The following is a 20,024-nucleotide window of genomic DNA, read 5'->3' on the forward strand; positions in this document are numbered from 1 at the left end:
CGAAAGCTATGTCAGGATTTTGTCAGAGTACATGATATCCTCTCAGGACGTAAGCAATAATTAGTTTCAGAAGCAGGTTTAGTGAAAGGGCTGTTTTTTTCCATAACCTCCCTAAAAAAAATAAAATAAAAAAAAATAAAAAAACACAGTAAGATGACATAAGTAGGTGAAATGAATAATTTATATCAATATATATATATTAATAATATTCATTTGTATATCACTTATCCAAACAAGGTCACAAAGTGCATAAAAATAAGACAATAAAATAATAATATATAAAAAAAAATGTTAAGAGCTAAGAAGAATAGTGTGTACAGAGGCAAAAATAGAACAAAAGGAAATAAAACAAAAAATTCACGAGTACAAGTACAAATCAGGCATTAAAAGGGAAAACTCTCCTACAATATATATATAAAAAATAAAAATAAAATCATATAAAATCTCATGGCAGAGAATTCCAGAGTTTTTGGGCCTTGATGGCAAAAGCCTGGTCACCTTTAGTTACCAGCCTTGAGGATCTCAGGTCGCAACTTGGACCATAGGTAGTCAGAACCTCAGCTATATAACTCGGTGCTAAACCTTGTTGAGTTTTGAAAGCTATTAAAAGAATCTTAAATCAAGTTAACTGGCAACCAATGGAGGGAGGCGAGAATTGATTGAATTGAATTGATATGTGACCTACGATTTGTCCCAGTTAAAATACAAGCAGCAGCATTCTGTACTCGTTGAAGCCAAGCTACTGGAGGTTTAATGAGGCATGTGAACAGTGCGTTGCAGTAGTCGAGGCATGAGAATACAAAAGCATGAATAAGCTTTTGTAGGTCAGGAAAAGACACAGCTGATTTGTTTTGGTAATATTTCTTTGGGTGGAAGTAGCAGGATTTAATGAGATTATTGACTTGCGCTTCAAAGTTCAATTGAGAATCAAAAGTTATACCTAAATTTCTTGCTGTAGATTTTAAATTAGTTGCCACAGGACCAATAAAGGGTTGTAATTTCCTCGCTAAGTGATCAAGGCCAAAGACTATTACTTCTGTCTTGTCTGAGTTTAGCTGCAGGAAATTACAAGTCATTCATTTCTTAATAGCATTAAAGCAGTCCATTAAAGCGCTTAGACAGCTAACATTATCTGGCTTAAAGGACAGGTAGATTTGGATGTTATCAGTGTAACTGGGAAGAATACTCCATTAAAATGACTGATAATGCGTCCTAATGGGACCATATAAAGTGAAAATAAAATAGGACCAAGAATAGATCCCTGTGGCACCCCCCACGTCAGTGGAACCGAAGACGAAACAAAATTCCCAATGGACACAGAAAATTCTCTATCTGGTAGCATTCCCACTGCTTTTATTATAACACAAGTTAAAAACTGTACAATTCAAGACACTTCAAGTAATTTGGGTAAAAAAAAACCCTGACTGGCACATTATGTAATGATGAAGACAGAAACAGGAAACAGTATCCTCGATATTTAGTGTTCACTGGATTGATATGCCAGAAATAATGTGTATTTCAAAAGGACAACAATGTCGATCACTGTGATGTGTTTTTGGTGGGGTCAGTATTAAAGGGATTGTGCACAATCAAAAATGCACATTTTTCCAGATTGTTTTGGTGTGAGTTGTTGAGTATTGGCGATATCAGCTATAAAGATGTCTGCCTTCTCTCCAATATAATGGACATTTGAAAAACTCAACACCAACGTCTCCAGTAATCATGGCCCGGTTACTTAAGATAATCCACAGACCTTTTTGTGAGCAGTTTCATGCAGGAACTATTTTCTTTCTACCGAACTACACCTGCCAATTGTATCACTGCACATCTACTCATTGACAGCAATATTTAACTAATAGTCCGATACTGCTAGCACCACTGAGCTAGCTAATGTTACAGCTCAGCTGAGGAGGACACCATTAATGCACTACAGGTAAGAAAAAAATATATATATTGTATTGTACTGTATTTGGGATTTGGGGGTCCCTTTAAGCCTTGTTTGGGTCCCTGGTGTCCACATGGTTAACAAGGCAATATGTAAAACTGCGAGGAGGGTGGGACAGAGAGAAAGGTCTCAGTATCACTCCTTGCTGCTAGTTTCAGCCGGGGCTGACAGCAGAACTTATAAACAAATGCAAATTTTGCCAGGAATGACAACAAGAGTGTTTTTGAATACCTGGTTACTCCCATGTGAGGATTATGGGTAGTCTCTTTTCAACACAGATGCAGAAACACACAAACCAAAAGACTGTCAGCACTACTGCTTACAAACCAGTTTGCAATCTTTGTCACTTTGAGCTCTTTTATGTCCCTTTATCTCAACCTCATACAGTGTCAGCATCATAACAGGTGTGTGAGTGCTGAGAAATGAAAGTTTGCTGGTCTCAAAACCTCCAAATCTGTAAACAGTCAGCATATTGTAATTTGCAGATATCTTCCATGACTATGATAAATTACTGAAAAAAATGGTGTGGAACAGGTCATGAGGACTTTAGCAACATGAACTTGCTATGCATACCAAGGACCATGATGGCTTTATATTCAAATAAAATAAAAATGCACGATAACAATGATAATGCTATCTCAAATGTACAATAAACAAACATTATCTATAACATTGTGCACATTAATTATGTCATACAGCTGTTTAAACAGTTCATTTTAAGGCCTTCATCTTTGTTTGCAATGATGAAACAGGAGTGATTTTCCTAAACCTGTCATTATCTTCACATGTGTCCCGCGACCTGTCATTTTTTGACAAGTTAATTGTGAAGGATGTGTGCATATTTGCACAGTGAGACACCTGCACGTCCACTTTGTCCGCATATACAAAACACCAGCATTAATCTTCATCGCTGCTCCACGCGTCCTGAAAGGCTGGGTTCACTGATGACCGGTCAGCCACAGCCTGCAATAAATCAAAACATTTGCCTCAATATCATCTCTGAATAGAAATACTTGTCTTTAAATAGATCCACTACAAAGACAACACATAAGCAAACACATCACATGGGTATATAATGGATATACACTTTTTAAATTTGCCTGACTTGAATTTGTACATAACTGACTGTTGTTTCCATTTTAACTCTTGTTGTTTGTAATTTGATCAGCTCTACTGGAATGTAGAAAGGGCATGACAGAATTGAGTAATGATGATCGAGTATTTCAGTGTTTGTTTGTGTATCGGTATGTGCTGGATAATACTGAGGTGTCATCATCTCAATTCCTAAGATGATGGGCTGCTTGTCTATGATGTCATTTCTACCACACAGACAAAATAAAAGAAACGAAAGTTAAGAAGACATCAGTAAACCAGTGTGTTCACACTGAGATAACATGATGACATGAAACACTTGACAGTGAGAGTTAACCTCTTACATTTTAGAGCGTTAATTAGGTCCATATTGTTTCCTAATATGTCTTTTGCATATCTTGTTACCTGTAGTCTCGCTCACCAGACCTTTCTCAAGAAAAGAAAGGTCTGGCTGGGCCGACTCTCACTTTGAGATTGGAGGAAAAAACGCCCCGGCTGCTTGTGCTTCTTTCAGCCAATCACAATCATTCTGGGCAGTGCCGCAGCAACGGTGCGCTTGCAAAAATATTGCCGGGGGGAAACAGGTTTTGGTGTAACACGCCCACAAAAATATCACCTACAGGACGCGAACCATGGCAGAAAAATGGCCATCGCCACAAGATCAAACACTGCAAAAGTTAGTAAAGGACGTGTTGAAAACGGTTGAAAACTGCTACACAACCGGAGGTGGTAGGGCGGGACTTCAGCGGGTGGCTCGTTCCGCCCAATGAGAGGCTGATCTCTGCAGCAAACTTCCGCCCACTCAGACTATGTTACCTGTGACTGGGACTATTGATATCTATATTACTTGTTCTCACTTGTAAAGCTCTAAATGGTCAGGCTCTGTGATATCTTACAGAGCTAATAGTACCCTATGATCCCACCAGATCACTGCGCTCCAAGAATGCAGGGTAACTTGTGGTTCCCAGAATCTCCAAAAATAGAATGGGAGCCAGAGCCTTCAGCCATCAGGCTCCTCTTATGTGGAAACATCCTTTCATTTTGGTCGAGGAGGCAGACACTGTCTCCACATGTAAGAGAAGACTTCAGACTTTCCTCTTAAATAAAGCTTGTAGTTAGGGCTGGCTCAGGCATGCCTTGAATCAGCCCCTAGTTAGGCTGGGCCTAGGCTGCAGGGGGACTTCCTATAATACACCTCTCTCATCTCTCCTTATCTCTCTCTCCATTTGCAAACACTTATGTCCCAATAAAGTACTTTACTAACTTTGCTTTTCTGCAGAGCCTTTGTGCTCTCCTGTCTCGCAGGTTCTCTCAGATCGCAGCTATGCCTGGATCGTGGGGCGTGGTTGCACTGCTGCTGTGGTACTGTCTGATGCCTACTACTGGTGCTATTATTAGTAGTCATATGTGTGCTATTATTATACAAATATAATTATCATTGGGAGGGGGGGCGTCCTTGTGATGGGATGGGAAGGGATGTCCTATATTGTAAAGCCTTCTGAGGCAAATTGTGATTTGTGCTACTGGGTTTTATAAATAAAATTGAATTGAACTGAATACCTGAGTGGCACTTTTTGGTTCTTCTTCCACATCTGAGGCACGAAGGACAGGAACCCACGCCAGAATATTACAGTCTTTACCTCCACTATACAACTCCTACATACAACAACAACAAGGACACACCATGTCATACAGTGTTACAGGACATAAAAGAAGAGCTGCTGCTGCAGCACAACCTCCACCTTATGGAACTCCCAAACAATGACATCAGCACCAGGGGAACACCTGTGTTAACAAGCATAATTGGGACCAAGATTGAAATCATTAATAAGCATACAACCTTCCACACAACACAAGCGAACACATGGGACACATATTCAGTGCCGTTGGACTGGTCAGTGTCATTACATCAGACAAAAGGCATCCAAAAGCAGTAAAACACATGTTTCAGGACTAGATCTTCTCTTAGGAAACTCTCGGGAATGACGAGCAGTCAAACTGCATTCCTTTGTTATAAACACAAACCCAGTGTTCCACACCGGATGTTGACATTGACTAATAAGGAAGAGGGCGTTGTAATGATTATGTAGAACTAAATGTACCTAATCACATCATATAAGGTCATTATTTACGTACACTGTAGAAATAAAGAACTGAACAAGCATATTGATAAACTTTTTAAGTGCCAGTTTTGCTTATACTGTAAGAAGAATGATAAACATGTTTAAACCAGGGATTTACAGATGTATTTGGAGAGTACTGATCTCAGTCAACAGCTTCAGTGAAAACAAATATTGATTTTGTTCAGATATTACTGTTATGTCAATATGTGCCCAACTGTGGAACTGGCATATTTGTGTGTCCGTTGTAAAATCAGCGATCCCTTTTTAAATGATGAATGCAGACTATCATATGTTGAGTTATTTCCTCTGACGCAGGAACAGAATGTAGCTGTGGTCCTTGCAGTGTGTTCCAGTGCAACTCTTTAGCCATAAGGCAGACAACATGAGGCAACACAACAGTTGGTCTTTGTCTTCACCTTGATGTCAGTTTCGTGTGCCCAGGTCTTTAAGCTTTTTACCACTTATGTTTGGTAGTTTCCTTATAAAAATAAGTATAATGACATTAAAATCATCAAATATGGGGACAGAAAGAGTGCATGTCAAATCAGCCTATAAAATTAAAATAGTGAGGTGAATAAAGATGAAAAGGCAGTAATTCTATTTTATGTTTATTAATGAGGTCATAATATTCTGTCCCTCTCATGTTTGTAAACGGAGTGGACAAATATTTGGCACACCTCTCAATGTAATGCAGTCCCGCAAAATGCAACCTGAAAAATAAATCTGTACTTAAATAAACCTCTCTGGCAGTGTCAATCAAAACATAATTATCTTTGTATAGGCAGAATTTATGGCAGAGCTGTTGTATTGGGCCACATTATATTGTACAGGGGTACCTAATGACAGTTAGACCTTCACTGTGACTTCTGAAAATAACACAGTCAACATTTAGGCAGAGAGCACAAACTCACACATGAAAATGAAAGAGGTGACTGTATTTGAATTTATAGACACTCAGTAGAGCTCGGGCAATGTTGACCTAACCATGTTATCTATCTGAGGGAAGTAGCTCATTTGAGACTACCATGGTGATTGCAAATTTCTAATAGCTCTTACTGCACTGTATCAGTTGAAGAGACAAAAAAAAAAAAAACAGACCTGAATTCTCTGAGCGCACAAGAGACCAGCTATACCTGACTGGCAGAACAAACAGAAATAGATGGAAATACAAACAAAGGCAGAGCTGCAGTGCAGACGGATGGGTCTATTGGCCGGATGCAGGGAACAGTCACCACTTCGGACTTCAGTGTGTCTCACCTGGAAGTCTGGGTGGAACTCGCAGCAATCGACGTTGTTGTAGTGACCCCTGAGCATTGTCACCAGCTCTCCCGTGTGCAGGGCATACACAGCTACTGAGCTGCCGCATGGCACAAACACAAACTCTGGGCTGCAGCCACGCGACACTGTGAACTGAAGCCTTTTACGACTCTCGTTGTAGACCTTCCCGTAATTTACCTGAGGGACAAACAGTGAGGGCACACAGGGTTCAGATCATGTCAGAGTAATTCTAAATATAAACTACTTTTTACACTAAATGTGACATGGGTATGAAGCTTTGTCCTTTGCCATTCAGTGCACAGCACTAAAGCAACAACCATTAATCCCCAAAGGTGCTACTAAAAAGCCAGGGTGTCGACAATTTCTCCAGCTGTATTCAAGACTTTTTAATGCTCCTCTTAACTTAACATAATACAGATTTTGAATGATAAAAAACATAAACAAAATGAAAGCAACTGCAGAACTAAGACTTTAATTAAGGCTTAAAGATGCCCTGTGGAGTTTTCTCATAAATACACAGAAAGTTATGTTTATAATCAGTGTTACCCACCAAAATGCATGTGTATGCTTGAGGTCTAACAAACCACAAAACATTTGCAAGGACAATTTTTTAAGTATTTTATATCCTGAAACCTGGAATAGTGTGAAACCACTGGCACTGGCAGGACTGTGTATCCTTGCTTGTAGGTCTTTATGCACATATACAAGATAAATAAAACAGGGACCCACTCATAAGCCCCTTTTCCACTGCACAAAAACCCACAGACACCCACCAATATCTGGCTTTTGTATTCAGTAGGAAAGGTTACGATCGGTATTCACTCCCAGGACAAATGACTCTGCAATAGTAGTATTAGTAGTATCTCTTAGCTCCAGCTCCGATCAGCTCCAATCGTCAGTGATGGAAATATGACACCCAGGAGGATGTGCTTCTATAATAAAATGATGCACTCCCACAAAATACCGTCCATCCTACTGGCCTCCATGCACTTTCTACTGTTTACTAACCTTGTTTTCCAACGCGTCTGTGACATTGAACGTGACACACCATAAAAAACAAAAAGCAGAGGCATACCTTTCTAATTGTTGAGCTATGCACATGGCTTTGGTCTACTGGCAACAGGAAAGGAGCAGAAAGAAGGTGCAATAGAAAAAGAAAAACAGCTTAATAGCACTAATTTAGGTCGAAAACTCTTTAGGATACCTTTAATTTTGCACCAGGAGAACAGCACAGCGATAAATCATCATTGTAAACACCCAAACGCACTGGAAGCGATAACTGACACACCTCATCAGCTATCATGTAATTATAGGCTGTATTTAAGCACTGTGTCACTTTATAATTGTTGATAAGTGTTGAGAAATTGTGTCGGCTCCTTTCAAAGAAATTATTGTAGAGGTGACAAGTGTGTGTGGGATTCGACTTCTTTCTTTGATAATATAATGTCACACACTCTTTTCCAGGACTTGCAGAGACCCTAGAATCAAGACAAAAAGGCACAAGCAAACTACTTCACCTTGATGGTGTCGTGTTACTAGGGTTCACACATGCCTGTGAAACAGGTTTATTGTGCAATGCATTCCTCTAACACCTCCTAATGTGCACCATACATTCCCACTGCCTCATCTATAATCCAGCTCTGATCTTTGCCCGAGAGAGAAGGTCATCTACCCTTGAAGTCACTAGTTGTCTTGTGCTACAGCCCAAAGATGGAAAAATGCACACCATGGCAACTGCAGCATGAAGCAGCAGAGCAGGAAATTAGAGCAGGAGAGTGTGTGAGAGCCTGGGGCCATGAGCACAGCTTCTCTGAGGCTATGTTTCTGTGGTTTGGGGTTGGATATAAATTGTTTCCATTATTTTATGTAGACCCTAGGATATAAAGCATTTTCTTTAAAGAGATTGAAAGAGCTGTGATGTAAACAAAGCTTTTCAGTTTGGTTAGCAGTGGCTTGTTGGTTAGCGGTTGGTAATTGTTAACCAAACATTAATTCCCATTTCACTTACATGCTAATACTACCAGAGAAAATCAAACAGTTGAGAAAAGAAAGTACCGTTGTTAATAATAATTCTAAGGAAGCAATTTGCATTTACTTGACAAAAAAATGTCGCTCTGTTTTTGAGGTAATAATCTTGTTGATTCAGAAAAACAGGAATTTACAAGATAATAAACTAAAATATAAAATGTATAAAAATAAAATTAGATAATAAACCAATGAAAATGAATCCATTATGCTTCCATATAAATCCTGGGTCCAGACCTTTGAGTCCACCCCATGCACCAAGTTCGAGTTGACTGATGCATCTGGCACTGACACGAAACAGCAGTTTCTTCCTCTGAATTTCACAATTTCAAACCAAATTCAAGACATGTTTTTGTCGAATAATTTTAAAAAACTCGGTTTGCAAATTTCAGTATGGCTTTCATGTTCACCACAGTTTTAACACATCCCCACCTAAACTTCAAAATGTTCATGAGTGATAGATGACAAGAAACAGTGGGAGTCATGTCCAGAAATCCCTGGAGGTTGCTGTAACAGATTCAATAACATGTTTTGATGTAGTCTCCCGTCCTAGTTAGAACTCGTGCAGCAGCATTCTCTCGCTGCAGACACTTTGCACCCTTACGTAAACCAGAGGAGAAGCCATCACACAGACCTAATCTGCTGGTAATGTCAGTGTACTAAAACTTATAGGATTACAACAATGAAGTTTACACCAGTAGTCCTTGTTTGTTTCCTATAGGTTATTGTTTTGGTTTACCAGCCTGCACATGGACGGACTGTCTAAACTAACTATCTATCCATCATGTTATCCATGACATCCTTTAACACAGTGATAACGTGATAGCTCTGTGACATTCTTCTGATCCCAGTGGCAAAATAAATCTAATGCTAATGCTAATGCTGTTTAAAGTTATTAATCTTAGAGAATCCATGTCATCTGCATAATTATGGTATTCCTACTTGTGTTTCTACAGAACATCATCCAAGTGAAAGCATTTATAAATCTAAAACAAGTGTAAAAAGAAGCACTGAGGGGCAGGACAGACAGCTGGACTGAACCTGTATGTCAGAAACTGCTGATGACCAAACGAGAACAGATTCTGCAGGTTCTAAAACCAGCCTGAAAGGTATCAAGTTTAATTCATTCTTTACACTTCTTTCACGGATCTAGTTTAGCAAAGATAAATAAAAGGGGTCTGCAGCTGCTGCATCTGCATGGTCCAGACCTTACCAGTGTGTTCTCCCCAGTGGCACTATTCCATAGTCGCATACGGTCATCTGTCCCAGTGGTGAGGAGGTAGAGGCCATCTCCAGTGAAGCACAGGCCATTTACTCTGCCGTTATGAGCTGTGTTCACTGGTTAAACACAGGTGAGACATGGTCACATGCATCTGTCATTTTATTTGTTGTTTTATGTTTCTATTCACTTATCAATTAAAGGCATGCTTGTAGTGTAACTGTTGTTAAAATCCCTTGTCTCCTTTTATCACACTAGACTAGTTACGATAAACTGGCAAACTGGTTTCCCCGAAACATTGACATCCCCCACCCCACCTTGGCTCACACACGAACAGAGCCTCAGGCTGGATAAACAGATTGTATATGTGCAGAATGTTGACCTCTCCTCCAAAGAGACACACTCAGTGAACTTGACCGCAGTAACATGGACGTTATTAGAAATCCCAGCTAAAGACTGGCCGACACTATAAGATTTTTCAAGCCTTAACAGATGCTGAAAATGTGAGAGACTATATATAATGATAAATTCAACAGTTTTGTTCCTATAGTTTGTGGAGAGCAACTATTTGGCCGAAACGGTCCACCACACACTAACAGATTCCATTCATGAGCAACCACACTCTCAAAATTGGAAATCTCTCAAATCTGTTTGTGATCAAACGGTACTTGAGAGGAAACAGACATGGTGGACAACAGGCAGGAAGAGCTACATATTAGATGTTGCACTACTTTTTTACAGAAAATATAATTACAATCATGAAGATGGTGTGAACATGGACCATAAATGTTACAGAGCAGGCTGGGGGTGAGTAAATGTACACATACACATTCCCCGCCCAATCAGACCGAGTCTCCCGGACTATCCTGGTGTGCATGTGCCCTAAGTCTGTGCAGCACCACTTTAAGTTTTTAATGCGATATCGTTGAGTTGCCATCTTTAACAGTATTTGGCACTGATATGGATGACAGAAGGGAAATAGATGACAGGAAAATGCCTTGCAACAGCATATAGGCAAAACCCCAACTTTTTACACCAAACATTTCACCCCAGGAGGCCGTCTGACGATAATTTCTGCTCTAATGCCCTTCAATGTCTGTATTTAGCGTTCCATAGATAAAGGCTGAAACATGTGGCAAGCGCCCAACCCACTGCATGAATGAGGAAAAAGACAATGGACAATAAAGAGAAGGGGAGAGGTCACAGTACCTGCCTCAGAGGAGGCTTTTGACTTGTCTCCATTGTGCTGATCCAGAGTGAGGAGACTGCCAGAGGCCCGACGCACATCCCAGACTTTCACTTTGCTGTCTGCACTTAGAGGGAAAATGAGGGAAATACTTTTATTTTACACTCTCTAGGTTAATTAATGAAAATAGATTTTTTTATTGATTTTTTTTATATATATATAGTTACTGATGATTATTCATCAAAAATCTTACTGTGCAAATATTTTGTGAAAGCACTAGTAGTCAACCCTACAGTATTGATGCCTTATCAATACAGAGGTATTTGGTCAAAAATATTGCGATATTTAATTTTTAATTCCAATACAGAGATTTAAAGACACAATAAATGCTCAAACTGATGAGCTTCATATCCACCAGTGTTTGTTTTTAAAGGTCAGTTTTCTGTTGGGAATTAACATGCAGCTCCACAATACAAAACCATACACTACTCTGTGCCAGTTGTTTTCAAAATCACTTACAGTCCACAGGGACAGGCAGCACACGGATCCCAATAGGTTAATTAGCAGGTCTAATGTAGCATAAAACAGGTGGGGACTGTATCTACCATATGCTATACTGACAGGGCTACTAGAGTTCCACAGTGCTGGCGATGTGGTGGCATTATACTTGACTCAGGGCTGCAATGTGGCCAGATGGGCAGGAACTAAGATGACAAGAGCTGCTGGGACACAGCATGGCGGGGATTGTCCTGTGCCTGACATTGTTCTTTGATGTGGCTCTGAGGGCAAACTAGGTGAGGCTGACTCTCCACAGAAAGGCCTGCAGTTAAAACAGCGCCTACCTGGCAGTGGCTAGGATGTGCTCGTATCTCGGTGACCAGCGCACAGACAGGACCTCTGCTCTGTGACCTGAGGGGGGAAAGTTATTGTTTATGTGTGTGAGGAAAAACAGCAGCAAAAATATATGTGTGTATTTGTGGAAAGGTTCACTCACCCTGAAGGATGTGAATCTTTGAACCAGATTTCAGGTCACACAGCTGGATTTTAGGGTCTTTGGTGCCAACTGAAAACGTAGAGACAAAGAGTCAGTTGATGGACAAGATCTTTAAAGGGGACCTATTATTCTTTTCCTTATTTTCAGTCATATACATAATGTTGCAATGTCAGCTGTTCATATTAAACATTAAAGTTTGAAATAACGAGGTAAACGTACGTAAAACTAACCCCTGTGAGCAAAAACCTCAGGCTTCAGACCATTCTGAATACTCTGTTTACAATGTTTTTTTCTACTTTTAAGATCGTGATGGGTTTCTTAATATGATTATCTACTCAGGGCACGCTGCAAGTGTTCACATTACACACACTGCTACATGTAGCTACATGCTAACATCAGGGAAACGTGTAATCTGAGTTGCTGATGTTGTAAATTTCTCCCTGATTTCACATCAGATTCCTGCTGGCACATTTCCAGTTGTAAAGCTTTTGGTTTTAAAAGCTTTTATCTGTGATTTTCACGGTAAACGTGCCACTGTACTCCGTTACAGTCAGTCCTCGGCTGCAATGACAGAGCAGAGTTGCCTGCATGAATATATAAAGAGAACTAAACACAGCTTTCATTCCTTTAAAAGTTTCTCAGTGGCGTATGAAGCCAGAAAAAAAGGCTTATTTCCATGACATGAAATTACCCGGATCTTCTGTATAGTGAGGCCCAAAGAGCAAGCTCACCGGAGAATTACGGCAGCTGGGCAGCTAACTTTCACTTGCCAAGCAGCTCACTTCCGGTCAAGCCCTATGCTAACTTGAACGGATATAAACATTATTTAATCCTGCATACTGTGCGTATATTATAAATATTAGAAGACCGAATGGATCAAATTGTGATAGTGAAACAAGTTATTTCACGGGGTCTTGAGGCTGACATACATTTCCAAATGTTAATGGGCAAAAAGCCTTTTTGGGCCCCATGGCCTCATGTGACGGGCCAGGAAGCTGTAATTCCATGTGAGGCCTCTGTGCTAATTTGGCTTCAAAGCCAGGTGCTGTCCCAGGGGGCTTAGAGAGCGCAGATGTAGAAGACATGTAAACGCTGGCCAGTCAGAACAGACCGGGCTTTTTCGGAAAGGGCCTTTAAGACACAGCCACTGAAAGGGAGCATCTCAGACAGAGAGTGAATACAGGTGTATTCAGGCAGACGTTCAAATTTGACAATTTCACTCAATTTTACATTTTCAATATTGCATTTCTACTAATCAATACTGTCAGAGTTTACAGATCATGCTTATTTGTGAGCTTAATCTGCTACAATGTGTGTAAAAGGGAGCGGTGCTTCATAAGGGCAAAACCTGTAGTCCCAGGTTCTCACAGATAAGGTGTGGTAAATATGGAAACTTAATGATATAAGCTTCTGATAAACATGATCTAACATACCAATCTATACATGGGAAGAGGGCAAGTGAAATTTAACAGAACAAAGACCATAATTAGGATGCCCTTAAAATCTGAATAGCCCAAATAAAGCAGACTGAACGAGCTGTTGGTGCTTTTTAGTAACAGATCCTTTTAAAATGTCTTGTCAGATAAAAGAGAAAACTCCAGGGATGTTGGCAGCTTGTTTGACAAGCATCTGTAACTTCCTTGAGACTGTCATTGTCTTCAAAAAATAGGTGTGTCAAAGAAACTGTGTGTGTATGCACATTTATGGGCACATACTCGGCAGGTTCGAGAAACCTGTTGGTCCTGCTGGGTGACGTAATGAGGTGGCACCTAGAATTCTTACGATTTTTCCCCCCAGAAAACTGTCTTTGAACCTGAAACTATGTGTTACCAGTATCCGACCCACTTCTGTCCCCTCCAGGCACACGTCACTTCGTATCTGAGGGTAAAAGTAATAGAGGGCAGATAGTGCGGTGTGCTGTGAGGAAGCATGTAGAGGAAGAAATGGAGGACAGATAGGGTAACTAATGAGATTTTTGTCTTAGGGCCGTGACACACCAAGCCGACGGTTGGCTGTCGGTCAATTGCGGGCCTTCGTTGAGCGTCTGTCACCATAGTTTTTGTAGTTGGCCCTTGTTGGCTGTTTTTTGGCCGATTCAGCATGTTGAATCTGTGTCGGAGACGGTGGAGCCCGTCGGTGATTCAAATCACTCTGATTAGTAGTTCAGCTCAGTGCACAAGAAGAGAAATGGAAATTAAAACAATCAATCTCTTTAGCAAAATCAGTTTGTGTTTATTTGTGTTACTGTCCACCAGTGCATGCTAAATATCATTGTTCTTTGAACATGGGGTTGTGTTGTTGATGTGCCAACTGCTTAACTAGTGTCTTCATCCTGTCAGTCTTCCAGTTTCCCTTTTTGAACAACAAATACAGACTGCCTGCTGGTATGTCTGGTTATTTCCTCTCATGTACGCACATAACGTACGTGCTAGCTGGCCTTGATCTGTAGTCTTCCCGGTGCGTTCAAGTGCAACTTTTTGGCCAAGACAGGTTACGTGAGGTGTTGCAACAGTCGGCCTTCATCATCGGCCTTTAAGCTGAGAGACATGCCAACAAATACTCCAGCTCGTTTGCTCTTCACCACTGAGATCAGGAAAAACTGTGGCTGCATTGTCACACATACCTGCAATGAGACTGTGCTTCCTGGCAATGGGAGACAGGTGGTGGCTGTAGACATTGCCCTCAAACTCAAAGACCTCAGCAGGCTGAAGAATAAGGACGTGAGAGAAAGAGAGGGAGATGGACACACAGAGGGGGTCAGTATACTTGTGTATGTACGCGGAATGAAAGTCTTGATTTTATGGTAAAATATGCAGCCATGACCTTAAATGAAGCCTTGGCCTTAAAGTTTATCTGTAGTATAAATTCACCCCAGTGCAGGAGTATGAACTAGGTAAAAGCAGAGAGGGAGCGTACCACAGTTCAGAGCTCAGAAGGCAGCTCACCCGAGCAGCACTGGCGGTTACAATGCAAATTCTTCAGCAAATATAAAAAGCCTCTCTGTGTCCCATCTGTCAGTGTGTGCCAGCACCGGCCAATGGGCACGCACACACACACACACACACACACACACACACACACACACACACACACACAGAGGAGGCTCTGTTTGCATAAAAATACCACACGCACACACGGACTATGTGCACACCGATGCAAAGCACACACTAATGAGCAAATACACGACCACAATAAATTATTTAATAGGCATGAGTGTGTGTGTGTGTGTGTTTGTGTGGGACGCAGAGAGAGAAACGCACAGAGTAAAACAAACGAAAGGTCGGTGGTTCTTTTCTGTCCCTTCCCTGACCTTCTGAGGTAAGCGCGGTGCCAGTGTAACTCTAGCACAGCTCACGGCCTGCCATATGGGACTGTGTGGCATAGAAAGGTAGCAAGCATGAAGCAGAAAATAAGAAAGAGAGGGGAAGAGATAGTGAAAAGAGCAAAAAGAGAGAAAGGGTGGTGAAGCTATGAGAAAATAAATGTCATTAATGACATCCATTTAAGTTTATATATTGATTCAGCTCTATTCTAACTAAGTTTATACAGCATTTTTTGACTGTAGGGCTTAGACGATATCAGAATTATCACTACACGACCATCAACAACAAAAGAGTTCACGCCAACAAATACTGTGGGGATCGGTTTTGATCATTTTTAACTTTGCTCATTGTGTGTTTTGCCTCTTTTTTTTGGCGAATTAAATACACTCAAACTATAAATGCAGGGATGTGGAGAGAGTCTGTAACCCTTAAAGAACTATTTCACCACTGGAAGAATGGTCTTCTTACAAAACTGGGCAGTCTATGCAGTAGAAAGACACATATAGTTTGAAATGTGGTGCCATATGATCAGAGGAAACTGGAGGAAAAGAGCTGTAGCATTTTTGCACAGGAGGTAGAAAACATACAACTCCTCGAATGCACTGTGCTGCACCAGACCAATAATTGCTCCCGCTGGTGGGTGATGTAATGCGAGTTGATTGTCCAAAACACAATGTGGCGGCCGGTTGGTAACAAACAATCTCGTATTACAGGTAAACAGTAAGCAGAAATATGTTTCTGAAAACATTTTAGCCGAGAAATAGGCAACACAGAAACCAAATCTTGGTTCATATTTTATCAGCACCACGTGGTTACACCGTTTGACCTCGTTTTTTTCAGACTTTGTTTTTCACAATACAAGAAACAGTACGCCGCCAACTTCCTGTTCACAAATTCTTGTATTACTGCCAAACAATGTACTAAAATATGTTTCTGAAAACATTTCAGGTGACACATAGGCAATACGGCAACAGAGTCTTGGTTTATATTAGATCAGCACTGCTTAGTTTTATAGTTTAATCTGAGTTTGGTCTATTTTCTCATTTTCTGTGTTTGGGGTGTTTATGGGCATGTATCCCTACAGCGCTCAAGTGAGGTTTGGGACTTTATAAAAAAGTAGCAGCCAAGTGCCAGATGCATTAACAGTATGTAGGCACAATATCAGTTGACCTTGGAGAACCTCTCTGATGCGACACAGTCGGTTAAATTGCACTTTCTTCTCCGTATTTCTCACTGACAGGTCTAATAAATGGTGGAGCGGGTGCAAGTATTGATATGCAAATGGATGTTTAAGAGCATTTCTACATCCATCTATGGCTAACTGTCAGTGTGGATATAAGGCTTTTGTACAGGTGCCCAGCAGCACAGTGATCCATATTTAGAAAACAGAATCAGGCATACGCGTGGTATTTAAATCTGACAAAAAGAATATGTATGCATATTTCTGCTTTTGTGCGTACACATAGTTTTAGTTGTGAGTCTACACAGTTTATGCATCTGTCCGCAGGTGCCAGACAATAAGCAGCAGGCCTCCAAGACACACAGTGCCAAAAAAAAACAACAACCTGCAAACATAGTGAGGAAACACGCCCAACGAAGGAAAACTGTAGCATGGACTAACCTAGTCTGTGGGTGATATTCCTTACCTTCAGTGTCTCAGTGTCCCAGACTTTCATGGTCTTGTCAAAGGAGCTGGAGACAAACATGCCCGTGTCATAGGGATACCACTGGACTGTCTCTACACTGAACTTGTGGACATACCGACTCGACCTAAATCAAAAAGGAAAGTCATAAAATGGGACCATATTAATACACAACTTCATAAACACAGCTTAAGTAACTGAATCTGTCCTGTGTGCAACATAAAGCTATATTCACACTGCAAACCATAATGCTACGTTCCTCTAGAGCTCTGTTCAGCCATGTAGGTGCATGCTTTAATGACAGATGTGTCATGGAGGCACAGAAAAAAAAAAAAAAAAAAATCGGATATGACTGTTCAGTCATGGCCACAAATTATATCTGCAACAGAATTAGAGCTTTCTATTACAGTGCACAGAATAAAATTTAGTAGGATTTTTTCTGTTCACATTACCATTAAAAACAGACACATCTAACAAATAAGAGAGGAAACATTCAAGCACTTTCACTTTATAATGTGTGGCCTAGAGGACATGGCTGTGAACAAGCTTGGGAGGGCACGATCCTATGAGCGCTTAATGCAATGCTGCCCTCTAGTGGACATAATGAGTAAATAGAGTGACACTCACCTGCCCACTGTGCAAACTGCCTTGCATGTGTATTGTGGTTTCCCACTTAAGTTTTCCAGGTCATAGATGACGATCACTCCATCTGCTCCGCCAGACAACATGCTAAACAACAGAGAGGGTTCACTTTACAGATGGCATTGCTTCCTCCAACACAGCTTTCTAATGTCAGTCTACCAAACAATGACTACCAATAGTTCCCTATTAAAACTCATCACAGAATGGTCCACACTCTTGAGTTTTCAAATGGTATTTCCCCATGCTTTGCCCAACCAAAACTAAATGACATTCACCTCCATTGCACTGGGCTCTTATCACAAACATTTGTTTTGGTTAAACCTGCAGCTGCCAATTCATAAATTTGGTTGTTTAAAACTAGTTCACTACAGTTTTGGGATTGTAACTGAGAAATCTATAAATCAGTAATAATAAATTAAGATTGAGTGGACTTACTATCTGCCCTCTATTACTTCAATGTCAATGGTGTTGATGCCATTTCCATGGACTCTGTCCACGTCTCTGTCAGGATTCAACGTCAGACTCAGGACCCTTTGGAGATACAGAAAGGAGAAGTGTTTAGCATCACTGGACAACTGCCTAATTCATATCAGACCTTTAAAGCCTGAGTAGATTATCAAAATAACATTAAGTAGAAAATAATGTTGAGGAAAGGAAATAAACAACGAAGAGATACACTGTCATTGAGACAAACTAATCATTTAAACCATTATTTGACTAATTAGTCAGCTAATCCATAGAAAATTAACTGTTGTTGACAAATTTTGATCTTTGGATGATCCCAAGGGTAATCTATTTAGTGATTTACAAGCATTAGCCACCTTACACCTCAAGGCTTTCTTTGTCTTTTCACAAGACTGTCAATGGAACAACTTAATACATCCTAAAATGGGACTTGATATTTTCCTGACAGCCGGGAGGGAACAGGTTTAAGTATTTTGACTTTTTTTAAAAAACATAATTTAACTAATAGGTAATTGGGATGTAATAAACACATTGCAAAGATTTTTTTTCTCAAAAAAATATTTTTTATGACATATCCCTTGAAGCGGACATTGGGTCGATCATTCCACAAAAAGTGCACTACTGTACAGTACATTTAAGGTAAGGTAAGGTAAGGTAAGATGAGGTAAGGCAAGGTGAGGTAAAACTTTAATGTCCTTGAGGGGCAATTTGAGATACTGACAATGGTCATGAATACAACAAAACAGACAGCACAATATTTAACACACAGAATCCAGTATCACACACTGTCAGGGGTAAATCATGAATAATAAGTGGTCACTGCTGGCTAAGATAAGCCATAGCAGACGGGACAAAGGACGATCTGTAACGCTGTGCTACATTTAGGGGGCAAAACCTCCGCCCTGATGTAGGCATCTGAAACTCAACATGGAGGGGACAGACCAAGCTTTTGAGGTTACCCTCTCTTCATATAGATGCTGTCAGTTATTACACTATATAATTAAATTCACCTTTTTATAACTGTAAAATTAAAAGGTATTGTGCATGTTATGCATAGCGTGTGTGTGCATGTGTGTGTTTACATGTGTATAACACAAAAAGCAATGTATGACTCTTTCTCAGTAAATCTGAACAAAATCTTCCCTGTCTCACTCAACGCTCTGTTTCCTTAAGGTTGGAAAAAAAGGTTGAATATGAAAAGAAGCAAGTCCCTCTGTCCCCCACAAAGGACATGGGTATTTTTAAAGGTCTAAGATTAACATACAATTTCAATATAGTTGAGATTCTCAATAAAAAACGTCCTTTTGAATAATAAAAACAGGATTGCTTCATGAATATGATCACGTATCTCCCTTACTGCCATAAAACTTGTTGACTGCAACTCTCACCCATAGACGTGTATTATATGTACAGTCTGTGGTCACACCCCCATGTGGGTTACATCACTAGAAAGCCCAAGATGTGCTTACACAGTACATTAGGACTCTACGTGCATGGTGTTTGAAGCCATGTCCCCCACAGAGACATGAATTATTGAGCCTAATGGGAAGATTTAGGTTAATACTCTTTCTGAGTAGTTAATAGTGAGTATAAATGACCTCATACATAGCAGTATTTATTGTCCTGTCTGGTTGAGATATTTCTATTGTCTCTCACCTTCTCGTTGACTCAGCACGTCTCAGTCGCAGAGGGTCATCCAGACCAGCCTGCCTTGCTGTCAGAAACCCCAACATTGCTTCAACTTGAAGAGAAACTGCCCTTAACGTCAGCTCGTAGTCAATCTGCGTTACCGTTAGCTAACCTAGCTCAGGCTAGCATGCTAACTACGCTGAAGTACGTTTTTCATAAAAACCGAAATTTTGTGCCTCCAACAAGACATGGTGTTGTGCCCAGAGCTCCGTAATAGCTTCATACGCTATGTAAATATTATCCGCGTACTATGCTTTGATATTTTATTGTTTATTTTACATTTATTTCACCTAGCTTCACAGAAGCTCGATACAGTGTGCCGCCATGTTGGAACGCAACGTCCATTCTATGACAAGGGCGGTGATTGGCTGGTGAAGTGTAGCCGTCCAATCACAAAACA

General features: G+C 40.5%; 1 protein-coding gene across 2 annotated transcripts; it reads right to left on the reverse strand.

Annotated features, from left to right (window-relative positions):
* Nucleotides 1-1,324: 1,324 nt before the first annotated feature.
* On the reverse strand, nucleotides 1,325-19,968 carry ercc8 (excision repair cross-complementation group 8). 2 transcript variants are annotated; one of them, XM_050051489.1, is made up of 12 exons: nucleotides 19,592-19,968; nucleotides 17,906-18,001; nucleotides 17,456-17,557; nucleotides 16,832-16,955; nucleotides 14,486-14,567; nucleotides 11,863-11,931; nucleotides 11,711-11,777; nucleotides 10,892-10,995; nucleotides 9,677-9,801; nucleotides 6,418-6,615; nucleotides 4,598-4,693; nucleotides 1,325-2,908 (listed from the first exon to the last, which is right to left on the reverse strand). In XM_050051489.1, the coding sequence occupies exons 1-12, from the start codon at nucleotides 19,666-19,668 to the stop codon at nucleotides 2,843-2,845; spliced, it is 1,206 nt and encodes a 401-aa protein (XP_049907446.1). In that variant the 5' UTR covers nucleotides 19,669-19,968; the 3' UTR covers nucleotides 1,325-2,842. The 2 variants fall into 2 exon arrangements, with proteins under 2 accessions (XP_049907446.1, XP_049907445.1); XM_050051488.1 differs by lacking the exons at nucleotides 1,325-2,908; nucleotides 4,598-4,693 and having other exon boundaries at nucleotides 4,703-6,615.
* Nucleotides 19,969-20,024: the final 56 nt, after the last annotated feature.

The sequence above is a fragment of the Epinephelus moara genome, chromosome 8, assembly GCF_006386435.1.
Source record: "Epinephelus moara isolate mb chromosome 8, YSFRI_EMoa_1.0, whole genome shotgun sequence".
NCBI lineage: Eukaryota > Metazoa > Chordata > Actinopteri > Perciformes > Serranidae > Epinephelus > Epinephelus moara.